Genomic DNA, 20,362 nt, shown 5'->3' with positions numbered 1-20,362 from the left:
GTGCTGCATAAACATGGCTGACTCAGCGATAACTCTCGAGGGGTGGAGGTATGCCCATTATTTTGAGTTCGTCCGAAGAATAGACAGGAATGTGACGGTGAGGTACAAACTGTGTCCAGGCCAGAAGCTGTTATCCACTGCTGTAAACACCACGTCAAACCTCAACAAGCACCTGCAAAGAACACATGCTAAGGTGAAGCTAACGCACACGCTATTTGTTTATATCACGTAGTCTGTTCTTCTTCTCTGTCTTCCGGTTGTTACCTGTTTTAAATGACGAATACACACTACCGCCGCCTGCTGGTAAGGAGAGTTATTGCCACTCACGCATGCGCAGTTCGTACGTGCTCGGCGAGTAAAGTAACGAGTTACTTTATGTAGAGAGTAACGAAGTAGTGTAATATAATACATTTTTTTAGTAACGACCCCATCTCTGCCAAGGACATTATAAATGTACAATGAGATAATAAATGCTTCTCCCTTTCAAGGGTGCCATCAAAACAAAAAAACATCACAACATAAGACGACAAATACACACAGCATACATACTTAGGAATAAGGAATGAAGGTGATGAAGGTGTTGAGCTGGGCTATATCATGCAATCGAAGCAAAGTGAAACTTAAGCTCGCTCCATTGCGGAGATATTCCCGCGAGAGTGCGGAAAACTTAAATGTATTTATTCATTTCAAATGTGAAATGTTACCAATATACTCACGGACCACTAGGGGGGCGCTCATGGACCACCAGTAGTCCGCGGACCACACTTTGAGAAGCACTGCTTTAGCGGGTAGAAGCTAGTAAGCCAACTATTGGATTTGTTTTTAGATAGCATGACATAACATGTTTCAGACCTTATTTTCCTGTTTCATTTTAAAATAAACAATTTTCAGTGGTATGTCCTGTCAGTCTGCCGTTAGACTTTTTATTTATTATTATTTGTATTTATTATTCATTCATAATTATTTAATCACTTATTTATTTATATTTATTTTAAGCTATTGTCTACTCGTACTGTCCTTATTTGTTGCCTGTACTTAATATGTGCCTGTACCTTATTATGAATGAAAACCGAGAACTAAACTAACTAACAAACAAGAACACTTGCAAGGTTCCTCAGGTCCTTCACTCTCACCCAATTCTTCTTCATCTGAGACTTTAAGAAAACCGCTTCTTTTCCATTAAAAAAAATATATATTTCCTGCATGTTTTTGTATTTGTCACTCCTGGTGGACCTCAACCAACCAACCAATCAATCAATCGATCGATCAATCAATCAATCAATCAACAACTTTATTAATCCCACATGGGGCATTTGGTTATGAGCAGCTTATGTCCACAGGCAGGAAGATACAGGAAGGAAGCACACGGATACACCCAGGAGCCTGGATGTGGATCATTCCAATTTACACCATATAGTCCGTAGCATCACAATAAATAAATAATCAAGTTTAAAAGAAAAACCTTTTAACTGTATTAAACTTTATGAATTGCCCCTTGTGGGATTAATACAGTTGTTGATTGAGTACAGGGTTTTACTCTCACTCGATATCTGAAAGAAAACCAGTTCTTTTACATTTGTTCAAAACACTTCTCCTGCATGTTGTTGTGTTTGTACTCCTGCTGACTTCGTCCCTTGTTCCCTCCCTCTTGCAGGAATGATCTGGATACTGGCCTTGCCTCTCTGCTGCAGCCTGAGCGTCTGAGCAGCAGCACCATGGCTCCTTATGGAGACCACCTCCTGTCCCACCTGCTCAGGATGGAGTCTGCGGTGAAGCAGCGCCCGACACCATCTCCCTCCATCAGGCCGAACTCTAAGATGTCCCGCATCGAAGCCCTGAAGGCCACCGCGGCTTCCCTCTCCAACCGCATCGAGAGCGAGGCGCGCAAGATCGCTGGGGAGGGAGTCAACTACGGTACTGTTCTTTTTATTACTGCACATATTTGATTCCATTCTATTTCTTTTTTGGAAAACTTTTTTTTAATTGTTTTTTCGTTTTTGTTACAAGACAGGGTCATCCTGGGTAAAAAGTATGTTGTAGAAAATATTACACATAATAAACATACATACAATACGTACATCTATACAATTGTATACACATGTATCTCCTTAGATGCTCCAACAGTATGTGCATCAGAGTCCTGCCGCGGGTACCCGACCCGATGCAGGACGTGTGACCCGCAAAAAAAGTGATTCGCGGGTGGTATTTTTTCAAACGCTGTTTTCTGGGTTCGGTTCTGGGTAAAGCAAAGGTGATGCGGGTCGGCTCGCGGGTGTTGCGTAATAAATATATAAAAAATGTAGTTTAATGTTTAAATCCTCGGACCTCTCCCCCGCTGGACCGCACATGATCATAACATCTACAGCGCATCGATCTGCTGCTGAGCGCGCCACATTCAAAATGGCTGAGGTGAAGGCGGAGCTCGGAGAATACAGCATTTTCAATAACTCTTCCTCAAGAGTGAAATCCATCGTCTGGGAGACTTTTGGTGTAGATGGAGAGAATAACCAACATCCCACGCTTTTTGAGACAAATATGCAACTGCGTGTGTTAATAATTGCACGTTTTCACTGCTCATAGGATGTTCGGGGCGGTTTGCGGAACTAATTGGCAATATGTGCGGGTAGCGGGGCGGGTTCTGTATTGCACGTCGCGGGGCGGGAGCGGGTCTTGAAAATCAGACCCGTGCAGGACTCTGATGTGCATACGTGTATACATATTCAGGCGTGTAGGGCTAACAGAGGCAGGGTGACATCACACTCTCAGGGTCTTTGGGCCACTTTGTCCATGATTGACCTTTTTTAAATTCTCTATCCTGGGCCTATGACTCTTCAGTGAGTGTTAGGGGGTGCAGGGTTAAGTAAAGCACATTTTCAAAACACAGCAAGTAGGTGATCGGACATCAGTTTGGTTTCACTTAACATTTCCAGTTCCTCCAGTACTTTTCAAATGTTCTCTTTGCATGTCTCAGAGAGAAGGTCAGTTGGTCTGTAATGTCAATGTTCCTGAATATTTCAATGTAAATGCTGATATTTTTGACTATTTGTTATTATTCCCTTTTTTCTTAAAATAGTTCTTACATTTTTGTTTTACTTTTTAGTTTGACTTGTATGTATGCACCACGACACCAAGTCAAATTCCTCGTACGTGTCAACCCACCTGTTACTAACCCTCTTTCTGTTTCTGATTCAGATTTAGAAACCTCCATGGATGTTATAAGACCCTCTCAGGGGGATCCTGACGCTGGAAGCTGGGCCGAAAACGATGACGTGGCGTCGAGGATCCAGAGGATTCTGACCAGCACAGGTCATACAAGTTCATACAATGGCACGGCTCTACCAGGAGCAGGACATCTACATGCACTCAGGGGACAGAAAGACAACAAGGGTACACACACCTTTACGAACAATCCACACACACCTGCCGACGAGACAGGGCTCAACACACATGAGAGGGAGAGGCTGGTCAACGGCTTGGACAGAGTGGAGAGAGTGGATAACGGAGAATCAAGAAGAGAGGATAAGAATGGGGCTCTTGACTCCAGTGCCGGGTCCATCAGCGAAGGTCCGCTGCTGAGTGAGGGGAGTTTCTCTGAGGATGATGTCAGTCCTCCTCACCCCCCCTCCACCTCACACGGTCGTTTCCCCCGAGCAGCAGCAGCAGAGCGCCTGGAGGCAGCGGAGTACTGCGCGGGGCAGAGGAAGGACTACCACAGGCTGTCGGAGTTTCAGAGGGAGGCGGCCAGGTGCTCAACCCTCAGCTACGCACAGCAGGACAGCAGCAAAGCACCCTGGGAGGAGCTGAACAAAGGGAGCCCCCTGAGCGTCATCAGCATCTACACCAAGAACCTTCAGGGCAGACTTACAGGTTAGTAATGATACCATACCATACAGCAGCTACAGTGTAGAAACGGCAATGACATTCTTCTGACCTGAGCTCCTCCAACAACGCAACATATATAATAACAAATAAATAGAATATGATATGTACAAGAAAGCCACGATGGTATTGTATAGTATTGCGATACGATATATATATATATATATATTTACTAGGGCTATACCTGAATATATCTGACTTTTCGAATATTCGTTCGTTGGCCAACTATTCGGGTTTCAATTTCATTATTCGGATATTATTTTTTTTATTTTTTTTCAAAAACATATATATTTTTTTCTAAATGTATGCTATTAATAAAAGCGAATTGCCATATTCTTATACTATATTTATACTTTTTAATTGCACTGTTAAAATGCGGAAATATATACAATCTCAGCCTGTGCTCCTGATATCACGTTCACTCACAGTCACGAACGCAAACGGCTCGCTTCACCTCGCTTCACCTCGTTTCACACACAAAATGCCGAAGACTTCAGATGTGTGGGACCATTTTAAATTGGACGACGGTAAGAAGAAGGCAGTGTGCCAAATATGCGATAAGAAACTGGCCTACCACGGTGGAACAACAACTCTGAAAAGTCACCTGGATGCTGTGAGTAGTAGCCTAGCTTAGCTTAGCTGTTGTCAAGTTGCCATGGTGAAGCTGCTTTATCCGCCGTTTAAACAGTAACGCTACACATGATAAAAACGAGCACTTACTTTGCTTGGAAAATATTTGCAAGCAAGCAACCGAATAGTTTTTTATATTAGTTTTTAAATTTTATCCGAATATTGAAAATAATAGGAGTAATGTGGGAACATCTGGGGCTAAGGCAACGGCATAAAGTTGAGTAGCTCAGCCTAATAATAACTTGTGTCCATACTGTACGCATCCCAGCCATCAACATCCTCAACAATACAGCAATAGTTTGAATGTTTGCGAGTACTGAGACAATAAATAAATATAAATCGTAATAGTATGCTCTTTCTGCGATTCTGCTTAACAGCGTGTTGTCGGGTGTCTCGGATTCGGGGCGTGTTATGAAACCTTTTTGAAATAAAAAAAAATAAAAAATAAAAATACAAATCTCTCAGCACCGAATATTCGCGGCTGATTACTACCGAATATCCGGAGCCCGAAGAATTGTATTCGGGACAGCCCTAATATTTACATCTTTGTTTTGACTAACTTCCTGCCAATCCCACTCTCTTCACCCATGGCCATGACCGCACAAGAAGAAGCTCAGCACCATCTAGTGGATTGAAAAAGCAATTGTTACCAAAAACGTTCATTTGGATTTGCAATATGAATAGTTACATATAATAAAATATCGATACTTGGCGTCCGTGTATCGATACAATATCGCAAAGCATCGCGATACTCTGCTGTATCGATGATTTCCCCCACCCCTATTATTAAACATACGAGTACCTTTCCGCTGAGGTCTATGGATTGGGAGGTACTGGCTAGTGTCAGAGCCAGATGTTCACACATGAACCCCAAAAAGCTCTTAAAACCACCTTTAATCTGTCATTGGGAGCCAGCCTGTTGGTTCGGCGTTGTATGTTTTTGTATTTCATATCAGCATTCTGTAAAACACACAAATTGTATCGTCTTACCTTTACTTGTAAATAAAATCCAGTCCCCTCTCCTTCTAGCCTATGTAGATATTGTTAATACTGCACATCCATTTCCTTTCCTCCACCTCCTGCTATGTTATCCATTTCTATTGTTGCCTGTACCTGTGAAGATGTATATATTTATATTTGTTCCACATCTGTTTTGTGTGCAACTCAACCTGGTGTTGGATCAATGTGGAAATGTGTAACTTAGAGAGCTACGCATCAAACTGTAGTGTTCATACCAACAACTTGCTGTGAAATACAAATGATGTGCAATATATATATATATGCCGTTAATAACTACAATATATACCTGGCTGCTATAAGATCCTTAATATGTCTCCTCTGTCTGCTGTGTCTCCCTCTCTTCCTGCAGGGAGTGAGAGGAACCCCCCCTCTGCTCTCTCTCCCCCCTCTGCTAACGGCCCTGTAGACGCAGCGGTGTATGAAGACGACTTTGTGTCATTGCACAGCAGCGGAGCGAGCGCACAGTTAAAGAGAGGCTCCATCTCACGCAGGTAAGGAAAATGAATGAGTGGAAGGCAGTTTTTAAAGTGACCACTAGATGGCAGTCACGTCACACTAATGCAGTGGGTCTCAAACTTTTTCTGTCAAAACAAAAGTCGGCCCCCCAACACAAATAGTAATGGGCCAAATTAACATTTATTAAAATACATCAATATGAACGTGAGCATTCCTTTGCTAGAACAGTGGTAATAAAAAAATGCTCCATAAGTCTGTGTGCTCAAAAAAATAAATACATAATATAATTGTGCAATCCCTTTGCTCGAACAATAAGTTATAATACTTTGCCGCTTTGCAATCTCTGCCAAAACATGAAAAGAAAGAAAATGCTGATATTTGGCAAAGTGTGTGTTATCATTAGTGGCTGCAGTGAGCCTGTGTTGCTCTGCACATTTCTTCAAAGCGGGGTTGCAGGCTCAGTGGCGGGTAAAGGATATATATATTTTTGTGTTGTGTAACGGATTCTGATCTGTGTTTTAGAAGTGATTGATCGTGTGTTTCCCCTCTGCTCTCTGTCAGTGTGAACAGTCACTTTGAGGAGCTGATGAGGAGGTCACCGTATGACAAAAGTACAGGAGGCATCAGTTCCCAGCATTCATCCTTTCACTCGTCTCTTCACTCGTCGATTCACTCCCCTCATCTCTCCTCCGGATCAACTCCTGCCTCCTCAAAACACAAAAGAATAGGTGAGCGATTTCGATCATTCTTCTTTTTTCATATGAAAGGAAATCAATCAAATGCTCTCTATATGGACACATGGTTACAAACAGAGGTGGGAAGAAGTAGAGTACAAATACTTTGTTACTTATTTTTCTGACGACTTTTTAATTTGACTTCTTACACTTTGAACTCAAATACCTGTACTTTCTACTTCTCACATGTTGAACTCAAATACCTGTACTTTCTACTTCTCACATGTTGAACTCAAATACCTGTACTTTCTACTTCTCACATGTTGAACTCAAATACCTGTACTTTCTACTTCTTACATGTTGAACTCAAATACCTGTACTTTCTACTTCTCACATGTTGAACTCAAATACCTGTACTTTCTACTTCTCACATGTTGAACTCAAATACCTGTACTTTCTACTTCTCACATGTTGAACTCAAATACCTGTACTTTCTACTTCTTACATGTTGAACACAAATACCTGTACTTTCTACTTCTCACATGTTGAACTCAAATACCTGTACTTTCTACTTCTTACATGTTGAACTCTAATACCTGTACTTTCTACTTCTTACATGTTGAACACAAATACCTGTACTTTCTACTTCTTACATGTTGAACACAAATACCTGTACTTTCTACTTCTTACATGTTGAACCCAAATACCTGTACTTTCTACTTCTTACATGTTGAACACAAATACCTGTACTTTCTACTTCTTACATGTTGAACACAAATACCTGTACTTTCTACTTCTTACATGTTGAACCCAAATACCTGTACTTTCTACTTCTTACATGTTGAACTCAAATACCTGTACTTTCTACTTCTTACATGTTGAACTCAAATACCTGTACTTTCTACTTCTCTCATTTTCCAAACAGGCTGGTTCCTTTAGTCTGAATGTGTGTTTGGTGGCGTGATCATTATTATTTAGAGTCATTGCGTGCCTATTGATTTGAACACGATCCGTGTATCCATCATTTCCTGGTCTTCTCTAAAGAAGTAGTTATGGGTACTTTTTTACTGAAGGACATTTCAAAGCCTCTTTACTTTGACTTGAGTAAAGAAGTTTAATCAGTACTTCTACTTTCACCAGAGTATTTTTAAACACGAGTATCTGTACTTCTACTTGAGGAAAGGATGTGTACTTTAACCCTCTCTGCTACAAACCCCTCATAACCTCTGTTCCTCTGCAGGCGCAGCATCAGACCACAGCGATGGCACTCTGGTGGAAGATCACAGGAGCTCCTGCTCTCCTCCTTCAGACGCTTTATCCTCCGACTCCAGGAGGAGAGGCTCGGACAAAAGCTCTCCCAACAGCCAGGCCAGAAGCGTCCGCTCTAACGAGGCTTCAGGGGAAGCAACAGAGCTTTCTCACCACAGGTAACACTATATATATATTAAATCACACTAAAGTGAACGTGAGTTTGTGTTCTTTTTGACAATGTAAAAGCAACTCTAAGGTATCAAACTGGAGCAAATGAGCGGTGATCAAGAGGATGGTGTTCCCAACGTTAGGGCTACAAGATTCTCATTATCATTAAAACAATTATTTAAATAATCGTGGTGTAATTTTGAACAGGTTAAGTTTGAACAGTTTTAAGAGCAATGGGACGTCCTTTCCTCCGGAGCGTCACGTGAAGCGACGTCCGTTTGTGATGACGCCGCACAGCTGATCGACTGACAGCAGCTCTGTCCCCGTTATTTTCACAAACACCCCCGCCACACACTTACTGACACAAACATTTGTATCATCTGTTGTAGACCCCAATAAATAAAATCAAATAAGAACTCATTCTCAAAAAAGATAAACGCCATTCTTGAAATGTATAAACGAACAATAGTTTGATTAATATTGAACAATAGAAATAAAATAATTGAGAGGAAAAAAATATATATATTATCTATCAAAACCCAGTTAGATTAACATTCATTGGATTGCACACTTTGTTTGTTTGTGTGGATATGTAGCACATTAACATTTTAATAGCACTTAATGACTGACTGAATGGAAATGACAGTAAATGAAAATATAAAACGAAAAAAGCGATCATGAAAATGTTTCCAATAAATAAAGAAAATGATTTTTGACCACTTTGTTGTTCAGATATATCACATATTTGTAACTAAATGAAACATGAATTGAAACAAAACACAGTTTAAACTGAGGAGTGACTCCCGTGAGGTTCATTAATTTTTTTCACTCCGCTGGGAAACGTCTCTCATGTCAAGAAGCATCAGATCAATGCATGCCTGCATCGTCCAATCAGTGAGCGATACACAGTAAGGGGGCGGGGCGAGTGTCTGAGGATTTCATCGGAATTACAAAAATAAGGCCACTGGGACGGTGCTCAAGATGACGCAGACAAATCAACTTCCGGTGATACCGAGAAGCGAGGAAATGAAAAATAAGAGAAGTGAAACGCAGCCTGGTGTCTCTGGTATTTCCTTCCTTCCTGGGTTTCTGTTTCCTCGAGTGCAGAGCTGCTGCATTTGACTATTTTGATTAGCCTGCCAGCATGATAGTATCTGCCTTATTTCCTTTTCTCTGGATGCAAATTAAAAGCAAGGTTAGCCCGTGAAGCCGCTCTGTATGTCGAGCTTAAATCAACTCTGCACTCAGAGCTGAATGAGATCTGTTCATCTCTGGGTCAACTCAGCTTCCCCACTCAGAAGCCTCCACTTTGTACATATTGTGATCACCCAGAGGTTCATTCTTCTGGGCATGACTCATTTCTAAACTAATAATACATTTCCTTTTATATCGCACACTTTTAAAAACATCATCTCGAGGTGCCTCACAATGAGGAAGGAGAGAATATGATAAAATCAAAAGTTATCCAAGGAGCGTTCTGAATCAAATATGGTTTTATAAAAAAGGACAGTCAGTGAAATGAGGTGCGGAACAGGTGGGTCTTAACTGAGAGTGATGCAGAGGTCTGCAAGCTGAGCTCTAAAGCTCCTATTATACAAAATGACCTTTTTTTATGTCCAGGTGTGTCCCCGGTGTGTCCCGGTGTGCCCCCGGTGTGCCCTCAGTGTGCCCTCGGTATGCCCCCGGTGTGTCCCGGTGTGTCCCGGTGTGCCCTCAGTGTGCCCTCGGTATGCCCCCGGTGTGCCCCCGGTGTGCCCCCGGTATGTCCCCGGTGTGCCCCCGGTGTGCCCTCTGTGTGCCCTCGGTGTGCCCTCGGTGTGCCCCCGGTGTGCCCTCGGTGTGCCCTCGGTGTGCCCCCGGTGTGTCCCCGGTGTGCCCCCGGTGTGTCCCCGGTGTGTTCCCGGTGTGTCCCCGGTGTGTCTCCGGTGTGTCCCCGTGTGTCAGGAGACTCACAAAGTGTCAGAAAACAAACCCCCCTCTCTTTTCCTCCGTACCCACATCTCTAAAAACGGGGGAACAACGGAGGTGATCCAGATTTACTGCGTCATGACGACATTACTAAAATGTGGGCGGGCTTTACACCCACGGGCCAATCAGAAAGGTTGCTGTCAGAAACAATGAGACGTGTTCTGGAAGTAACATGGTCTTTGTTTACATTAGCATGCTAACACTCAGAGCTAACCTGTACTGGAGAGAGTCTGTGTGAAGAAGCAGGAAATCAAAAGGAAGTCACCTTGTGGTAAACCTGAGAGAGAGAAAGAGTTTAAGCTCCATCCTGTTTCAGAGAGAATCCTTGATGTGGTTTGGAACATGATATGGAGTTTAATCCCGGCAGCTGAGTTTCTGCTGGTAGCTACTGACCCAGAATCAGCACTTTAGTAACAGCTGAAATAGAGGGCTTTGAGGCTGCAATGATCTGTTTGGTATTTTGAGCAAAGCACTTCATAAACATGTTTTTTATATATATTTGTATGGTAACACTTTAGATTTAGGTTACACATATTCACCATCAACTAGTTGTTCATGAACATATTAGAGTCAAACTACCAGCTTATCAGTTATGAACAAGACTTCACTTTCAAATAGGGAACACATTCTGAGTTAGAAAACCCACATTTTGAGTTATTTCGACACAATTAACACTTTTAGTTTCATGTCTTGTTACATAAGAATAGACCATATTTGTTAGGTGTTATGAGAGAATGCCTCATTAGGACCATATTGAGCATATTAAGACCCTAACTCATGTTCAACAACGTCCTCACTTGCAATAAATAAGCACTAATTATTAGAGGGTTATTGAGGACAAACTCTCAGCTAATGGCCGAGTACTTGTAGAATATGGTATTAATAAGTGTTTTATAATGACTAATAAAGAGCCAATATATTACTAATATGCATGTTAATGAATAACTAGTTGATGGTGCAGATTTGTACCTTTTTAAAAAAAATAAAGTGTTACAATTTGTATGTATATCTGAGACCTGTAACATATGCCTAAAAATAGCAGGGTAGGAGACCTTTAAGAGTCTACTGGAGGGTCTGAGCAGCTGCTGCAGTTGGAGCAGAGACAGAGGCTGTTTTGTTCTGGAGGCCCTCGGGGTCCTGGGCCCGAAGCCAAGGGAAGGAGAGAGTTATTTTTCCTTTTAGTCTCAGCGCCGGGTAGCGATACTTGAGACAACGCTGCTCACAAAGCCCAGGTGGCAGATTCCTCTCTGGGTGAAGGCATGCCATTTTCAAAGATTCAAAGGTGTTATTGTCATATGCTCAGCAGCTACAGTTTAGACGTTTCAATGAAATCCTTCTGACCTGAACTCCTCCAACAATGCAGCACGCAGTGGAGGAAGTATGAAGTATTTCATCCCCTGCACATTTTGTAAGTTTGCCCACTTGCAAATAAATGTCTATGAAATCAGTCTAAAATTTGAATGAGTATCTCCAGGGGATCAAATACTTATTTCCTCCACGCTATATAATAAAATACAAAATAGTGCAAGAAGTCTATCTACATGTAAATAGAATGATATGTACAAGAACAGAATATTAAATAATGTACATTAAGACACAATTAAATACGGTTTATTGCGGTGAGAACTATTTATATAAATAAGTAGATTGCAAGATGACAAACGGATGAATGTTTATAGAGACACTTAACGGAGTAAAGGATGTGTGTACTTCTGCTTGAGAAAGGATGTGTGTACTTCTGCTTGAGAAAGGATGTGTGTACTTCTGCTTGAGAAAGGATGTGTGTACTTCTACCTGAGTAAAGGATGTGTGTACTTCTACTTGAGTAAAGGGTGTGTGTACTTCTACTTGAGTAAAGGATGCGTGTACTTCTACTTGAGAAAGGATGTGTGTACTTCTACTTGAGAAAGGATGTGAGTACTTCTACTTGAGAAAGGATGTGTGTACTTCTACTTGAGAAAGGATGTGTGTACTTCTACTTGAGAAAGGATGTGTGTACTTCTACTTGAGAAAGGATGTGTGTACTTCTACTTGAGAAAGGATGTGTGTACTTCTACTTGAGAAAGGATGTGTGTACTTCTACTTGAGAAAGGATGTGAGTACTTCTACTTGAGAAAGGATGTGAGTACTTCTGCTTGAGAAAGGATGCGTGTACTTCTACTTGAGAAAGGATTTGTGTACTTCTGCTTGAGAAAGGATGTGTGTACTTCTACTTGAGAAAGGATGTGAGTACTTCTACTTGAGAAAGGATGTGTGTACTTCTACTTGAGAAAGGATGTGTGTACTTCTACTTGAGTACTGGATGTGTGTACTTCTACTTGAGAAAGGATGTGAGTACTTCTACTTGAGAAAGGATGTGAGTACTTCTGCTTGAGAAAGGATGCGTGTACTTCTACTTGAGAAAGGATTTGTGTACTTCTGCTTGAGAAAGGATTTGTGTACTTCTACTTGAGTAAAGGATGTGTGTACTTCTACTTGAGTACTGGATGTGTGTACTTCTACTTGAGTACTGGATGTGTGTACTTCTACTTGAGTAAAGGATGTGTGTACTTCTACTTGAGTAAAGGATGTGTGTACTTCTACTTGAGTAAAGGATGTGTGTACTTCTACTTGAGTAAAGGATGTGTGTACTTCTACTTGAGAAAGGATGTGTGTACATATACTTGAGTCCAGGATGTGTGTACTTCTACTTGAGAAAGGATGTGTGTACTTCTACTTGAGTACAGGATGTGTGTACTTCTACTTGAGTACAGGATGTGTGTACTTCTACTTGAGTACAGGATGTGTGTACTTCTACTTGAGTACAGGATGTGTGTACTTCTACTTGAGTGAAGGATGTGTGTACTTCTAATTGAGTAAAGGATGTGTGTACTTCTACTCGAGTGAAGGATGTGTGTACTTCTACTTGAGTGAAGGATGTGTGTACTTCTACTTGAGAAAGGATGTTTGTACTTCTGCTTGAGTAAAGGATGTGTGTACTTCTACTTGAGTAAAGGATGCGTGTACTTCTACTTGAGTAAAGGATATGCGTACTTCTACTTGAGAAAGGATGTGTGTACTTCTGCTTGAGAAAGGATGTGCATACTTCTACTTGAGTAGAGGATGTGTGTACTTCTACTTGAGTAAAGGATGCGTGTACTTCTACTTGAGTAAAGGATGTGTGTACTTCTACTTGAGTAAAGGATGTGTGTACTTCTACTTGAGAAAGGATGTGTGTACTTCTGCTTGAGAAAGGATGTGCATACTTCTACTTGAGTAGAGGATGTGTGTACTTCTACTTGAGTAAAGGATGCGTGTACTTCTACTTGAGTAAAGGATGCGTGTACTTCTACTTGAGTAAAGGATGTGTGTACTTCTACTTGAGTAAAGGATGTGTGTACTTCTACTTGAGTAAAGGATGTGTGTACTTCTACTTGAGAAAGGATGTGTGTACATATACTTGAGTCCAGGATGTGTGTACTTCTACTTGAGAAAGGATGTGTGTACTTCTACTTGAGAAAGGATGTGTGTACTTCTACTTGAGTAAAGGATGTGTGTACTTCTACTTGAGTACAGGATGTGTGTACTTCTACTTGAGTGAAGGATGTGTGTACTTCTACTTGAGTAAAGGATGTGTGTACTTCTAATCGAGTACAGGATGTGTGTACTTCTACTTGAGTAAAGGATGTCTTGAGTGAAGGATGTGTGTACTTCTACTTGAGTACAGGATGTGTGTACTTCTGCTCGAGTACAGGATGTGTGTACTTCTACTTGAGTACAGGATGTGTGTACTTTTGCCCTCTCTGTGCGTATCTTTTCTAACGCTCTGCTCAAAGTGAAAGTACACCCTGGTCTCTGAGAGCTTGGGCTTCCCAGCAGCACAATAAAGCCATTCATGCTTCATCATCCTCCCTCCCTGCTGCTCAGGACGAGGGGCCCCTCTTATCTTCAGCATGTGGTTAACCCTCTCTGCAAAGCTATAAACAATCTCTCTCTTGTATCGTTTCAGAATCTGGAGGAACATGTTAAAGGTGTTCTCAGTTCTTTATTTGCACTGCTTAAAATACATCCAATCCATTTTATTTCTGTTCCACATTGAAAAACAACAGTTGAACAAAGTGCTGTACATCAACAACTGTATAAAAACATAGCATAATAAATACATGAAAAACAGACGGGACATGAAACAAATGCAAAACACGAGACAATGAAACCAGGTCAGAAGCCGCAGACTGAAAAACTCTCCTGCATGACGTACAAACAATACAAAACACTAGTTAGATAAAAACATCACATTTCCTGTTGAATACAAATAGAGGAAGTGCTGGTTTGTACTTTTTTGAAATAGACATCTTGAACAGCATGCAGCCCTATTCAAAAACCTCTTTAACTAAATTTATATATTTTTAAAACATCTTTAAAACATTTATTTATGATTCCCACGCAGAGAAGCCCTCTGCACATTCTTCTATTACTCATTATCTAACACCAACTGTAGGCTTTAGGAATACACTCTGTGAACATGCTCTATATCAACAGCTATTGGACCAGAGGTGGAGAAGTACTCAGATCCTGTACTTGAGTAAAAGTAGAAGTACTCAGGTCTTGTACTTGAGTAAAAGTAGAAGTACTCAGATCCTGTATTTGAGTAAAAGTAGAAGTACTCAGATCTTGTACTTGAGTGAAAGTAGAAGTACTCAGATCTTGTACTTGAGTAAAAGTAGAAGTACTCAGATCTTGTACTTGAGTAAAAGTAGAAGTACTCAGATCTTGTACTTGAGTAAAAGTAGAAGTACTCAGATCCTGTACTTGAGTAAAAGTAGAAGTACTCAGATCTTGTACTTGAGTAAAAGTAGAAGTACTCAGATCTTGTTCTTGAGTAAAAGTAGAAGTACTCAGGTCTTGTTCTTGAGTAAAAGTAGAAGTACTCAGATCTTGTACTTGAGTAAAAGTAGAAGTACTCAGATCTTGTACTTGAGTGAAAGTAGAAGTACTCAGATCTTGTACTTGAGTAAAAGTAGAAGTACTCAGATCTTGTACTTGAGTAAAAGTAGAAGTACTCAGATCTTGTACTTGAGTAAAAGTAGAAGTACTCAGATCCTGTACTTGAGTAAAAGTAGAAGTACTCAGATCTTGTACTTGAGTAAAAGTAGAAGTACTCAGATCTTGTTCTTGAGTAAAAGTAGAAGTACTCAGGTCTTGTTCTTGAGTAAAAGTAGAAGTACTCAGATCTTGTACTTGAGTAAAAGTAGAAGTACTCAGATCTTGTACTTGAGTGAAAGTAGAAGTACTCAGATCTTGTACTTGAGTGAAAGTAAAAGTACTCAGATCTTGTTCTTGAGTAAAAGTTGAAGTACTCAGATCTTGTACTTGAGTGAAAGTTGAAGTACTCAGATCTTGTTCTTGAGTGAAAGTAGAAGTACTCAGATCTTGTACTTGAGTGAAAGTAGAAGTACTCAGATCTTGTTCTTGAGTGAAAGTAGAAGTACTCAGATCTTGTTCTTGAGTAAAAGTTGAAGTACTCAGATCTTGTACTTGAGTGAAAGTTGAAGTACTCAGATCTTGTTCTTGAGTGAAAGTAGAAGTACTCAGATCTTGTACTTGAGTGAAAGTAGAAGTACTCAGATCTTGTTCTTGAGTAAAAGTAGAAGTACTCAGATCTTGTTCTTGAGTAAAAGTTGAAGTATTCAGATCTTGTACTTGAGTGAAAGTTGAAGTACTCAGATCTTGTTCTTGAGTGAAAGTAGAAGTACTCAGATCTTGTACTTGAGTGAAAGTAGAAGTACTCAGATCTTGTTCTTGAGTGAAAGTTGAAGTACTCAGATCTTGTACTTGAGTGAAAGTAGAAGTACTCAGATCTTGTTCTTGAGTGAAAGTAGAAGTACTCAGATCTTGTTCTTGAGTAAAAGTAGAAGTACTCAGATCTTGTACTTGAGTGAAAGTTGAAGTACTCAGATCTTGTTCTTGAGTGAAAGTAGAAGTACTCAGATCTTGTACTTGAGTGAAAGTAGAAGTACTCAGATCTTGTTCTTGAGTAAAAGTAGAAGTACTCAGATCTTGTTCTTGAGTAAAAGTTGAAGTATTCAGATCTTGTACTTGAGTGAAAGTTGAAGTACTCAGATCTTGTTCTTGAGTGAAAGTAGAAGTACTCAGATCTTGTACTTGAGTGAAAGTAGAAGTACTCAGATCTTGTTCTTGAGTAAAAGTTGAAGTACTCAGATCTTGTTCTTGAGTGAAAGTAGAAGTACTCAGATCTTGTACTTGAGTGAAAGTTGAAGTACTCAGATCTTGTTCTTGAGTGAAAGTAGAAGTACTCAGACTATGTGCAATATTATTATTAATATAAATAATGTTCTATAAGAACGTGCAATTACGTATCTTTTTGCACTGCTAAATACTATGGATGTAACGATATATTGAATATCGCGATAATAAACGTCTCGATACCGTCGTGAGACTGACAAAATATACCGCCATCTTTTTTTTTTATAATTTTTTTTTTTTAAACCTTTTTTTAACCAGATGGCCCCATTGAGATAATCGATCTATTTTTCAAGGGAGACCTGTCCAACCTGGCAGCAAGTAGGTTACAACATAAACATAAAACAACAGATAACACAAAAGGACATGGTATCTCCAGGGCTGCATGTACACACCTAGAGATATGGACAAGTACCAACAGTATATTTATATCTCACCTGTCAATAAGCCTCACCTTCTTGGCAAAAACTGTACTGTTTTTGAAGTGGTGGAGAGACAATGCACAGTTTGACCCACTGCTGTCGCCCATGGCCAAAGCATATCTCTCTGTCCCGGCAACATCAGTACCAAGCAAGAGAGTTTGTTCCACAGCAGGGGATATGTAGGATATTGTAAACGCCCAAACATCCCAGCTTCTACCTGGAAATGTGGACATGCTCATATTCCTAAAAGATAACCTTGATGATGCTGAGTGAGTGAGTGAGTGAGTGAGTGAGTGAGTGAGTGAGTGAGTGAGTGAGTGAGTTAGAGTTGAGTTACTTGAAAAACTAAAGTGAAATTTTATTGCAGGTCTGATTACTATATTGTTGACACTTTAAAATACTACTATCCTACTAAAATGCTGTAGTAGGATCAAAATCAAATTTCTTATTTAATAAAGAAAAAAGAAAAAAAAAAACATTTTTTCCTTTATTTTTCAATATTGCGATAAATATCGTACCATGGACTTTTTATCGCGATATTATCGTACCGTGAATTTTTGGTATTGTTACATCCCTACTAAATACTGCTTGTCACTGTACAGTATTTTACGTTAATGATGTGACCGTCTAAGTTTCCTGTAGATATTTCATTGCTCTTTTTACGGGACTGTCAGTTTTATTATTATGCTGCTGTGTTTGTTGTATTTTTGTAACTCTGGCACAACCATTTCCTTCGGGATAAATAAAGTTGATGCTACAAACATATCCACTTCATAGCATCTGTGTGTTCTTACCTGAGCTTTGTTCCTTTATTAATCATACTCTTTGTTTGGGACTTGACAGTAAGAAGTCTTCAGCGCTCAGACACAGAAAGGCGTCTCCTTCGTCCTCCGGCTCTCCTCCAGGAGGAAACTCTCCCGGTGAGAGGAGTGGCTGTCTGGGGGGGAATAACCCAAACACCTCAGCGCGCAGTGGAAGAGCCGAGACCAAGACCACAGGTACACAAAACTCATATTTATATAATAGACAACACATGTTATATGAATCAGAGCGTACCTAGAAAAATATGGGATTTCAACTGTGCTATGTATTAGAAAAGCTTTCCAGATAGACACTTACTGTTGGGAACATACTGACTGTCCTCTTCCAATCTGAGAGTCACATGATAACAAAGGTATCAACTGTAGCTGTGAACATGACAGGATGTGTGATTACCTAGAAGAGCATCAGGACTGTTTGAGGCATATGATAGCTCTGTGATTAACATGATGATTCAGCCTCTATGGAGAGAGACATATGACAAGCATGCTCATTTGTGACGTGGAGCTAATCTGAAGTAAACATTGAATACTGCTTTCTGGTATCAGTACTTTACTCCACTATTTATTTTTCGGACGACTTTTTACTTTCTACTTCTTACATGTTGAACCCAAATACCTGTAGTTTCTACTTCTTACATGTTGAACACAAATACCTGTACTTTCTACTTCTCACATGTTGAACACAAATACCTGTACTTTCTACTTCTTACATGTTGAACACAAATACCTGTACTTTCTACTTCTTACATGTTGAACTCAAATACCTGTACTTTCTACTTCTTACATGTTGAACTCAAATACCTGTACTTTCTACTTCTCACATGTTGAACACAAACACCTGTACTTTCTACTTCTTACATGTTGAACACAAATACCTGTACTTTCTACTTCTTACATGTTGAACTCAAATACCTGTACTTTCTACTTCTCACATGTTGAACTCAAATACCTGTACTTTCTACTTCTTACATGTTGAACTCAAATACCTGTACTTTCTACTTCTTACATGTTGAACACAAATACCTGTACTTTCTACTTCTTACATGTTGAACTCAAATACCTGTACTTTCTACTTCTTACATGTTGAACTCAAATACCTGTACTTTCTACTTCTCACATGTTGAACTCAAATACCTGTACTTTCTACTTCTTACATGTTGAACTCAAATACCTGTACTTTCTACTTCTTACATGTTGAACTCAAATACCTGTACTTTCTACTTCTTACATGTTGAACTCAAATACCTGTACTTTCTACTTCTCTCATTTCCCAAACAGGCTGGTTCCTTTAGTCTGAATGTGTGTTTGGTGGTGTGATCATTATTATTTAGAGTCATTGCGTGCCTATTGATTTGAACACGATCCGTGTATCCATCATTTCCTGGTCTTCTCTAAAGAAGAGGGACCAATGGAAACGTTGTCATGTTGCCGTTGGTCACCATGGAAACATTCATTAGCTAACAATGACATTATTGTTCTATTAATATAAAGGGAGGTCAGGTACTCTTTAAAACAGCTGCTAGTTATGGGTACTTTTTACTGAAGTACATTTCAAAGCCTCTTTACTTTGACTTGAGTAAAGAAGTTTAGTCAGTACTTCTACTTTCACCAGAGTATTTTAAAACACGAGTATCTGTACTTCTACTTGACGAAAGGATGTGTGTACTTGTACCTGAGTAAAGGATATGTGTACTTGTACCTGAGTAAAGGATGTGTGTACTTGTACCCTCTCCTCTCCCAGGTGACCTGCAGTACTCCCCTGCTGTCCTTCAGCAGCGAATGGCCGCAGAGCTTCATCACCTGGAGACCATGGAGGAATCGGTGCGCCAGCTGGGAGACGTGGAGCGGGTGATGGGAGTCTCCATGGCTCAGCAGGAGAGCGTCTCATTGGCCCAGATGCTCAAGGTGAGGAAGGGGTTCGATGCTGAGAGTAATTTAGTAGTAGTAGTAGTAGTAGTAGTAGTAGGTGTTTACGGTTTATTATTTTATCTTTTCTTGATTACCATTTAGCCCTTTTATGTATTTGTTTGTCTATTTATCTGTTTATTTATTTTATGTTTTTGTTTTTCAATAACAAATATATTTCTTTTGGAAAAGAAAAAATGTATATTAATGTAGTTTTTGGGAGAAGGGGTGGGATTAAATAAGTGTAAAGTTCTTCCCCCCCTTTTCGGGTGTGTAATTAAGTACTTATATTATACTTGTAATTATTTTGTATTATTGTTTTACACATTTGAAATAAATCAAATCAAATAATTGTGTCGTACAGCTCTGCAGTTTAGTGAAGTTGAGTTTTAGGGGTTAACAGTTCTCTGTGCTTTTCGGTGTTTCCCCTTTCCCGTACTGTGTTGATTCTGTACATTCAATATTCAAAGTTTTTTTTGTCATCTGCACAATAGCTACAGTGGAGTTGATGGCAATGAAAATGCAAAGTCTCTTCAACTGTGCAGCGTACAATATACTCAACATGAGAAGAAATGAATTGTTGGCATATAATTAAAGAAAAATGATGAATGACTCCCATGCACTTCAGTGACTCGTGTCTGTCTCGATGCTTTGTTTCTGTATGTGTTGCACTGTGAGAGGTGATCTGTGACCTAACATTTTCATTGACATTTCTACACTGTAGGTAATGACAATAAAAGCCTTGAATCTTGACGCTCTGAACTGACCTGCTCTCTGACCTTTGACCCTTCAGGCACGGCAGCTGGCTCACGCTCGTGACCTCTACGAACTGAAGATCAAAGCTGAGAGAGAAGCGCTGGAGACGCAGCTACAGCTGGAGGAGAACAGACAGAGGGTGGCCAGGGTAACGCATGCACGCACGCATGCA

General features: G+C 40.2%; 1 protein-coding gene across 3 annotated transcripts in view; it reads left to right on the top strand.

Moving 5' to 3' along the window:
- cep350 (centrosomal protein 350) overlaps positions 1–20,362 on the top strand; it is a 62,186-nt gene that overhangs the window by 24,692 nt on the left and 17,132 nt on the right. For all 3 annotated transcript variants that reach the window (XM_079689514.1, XM_079689512.1, XM_079689513.1), the window contains exons 13-20: positions 1,655–1,914; positions 3,193–3,867; positions 5,879–6,020; positions 6,547–6,713; positions 7,900–8,086; positions 17,552–17,706; positions 19,271–19,434; positions 20,228–20,338. In XM_079689514.1, the coding sequence (XP_079545640.1) occupies positions 1,655–1,914; positions 3,193–3,867; positions 5,879–6,020; positions 6,547–6,713; positions 7,900–8,086; positions 17,552–17,706; positions 19,271–19,434; positions 20,228–20,338 (1,861 nt within the window). The remainder of the gene's footprint in view (positions 1–1,654; positions 1,915–3,192; positions 3,868–5,878; positions 6,021–6,546; positions 6,714–7,899; positions 8,087–17,551; positions 17,707–19,270; positions 19,435–20,227; positions 20,339–20,362) is intronic.

This window comes from Notothenia rossii (assembly GCF_949606895.1).
Source record: "Notothenia rossii genome assembly, chromosome: 1".
NCBI lineage: Eukaryota > Metazoa > Chordata > Actinopteri > Perciformes > Nototheniidae > Notothenia > Notothenia rossii.
Note: the sequence above shows the minus strand (reverse complement) of the source record. Positions and strands in the feature narration are given on the sequence as shown.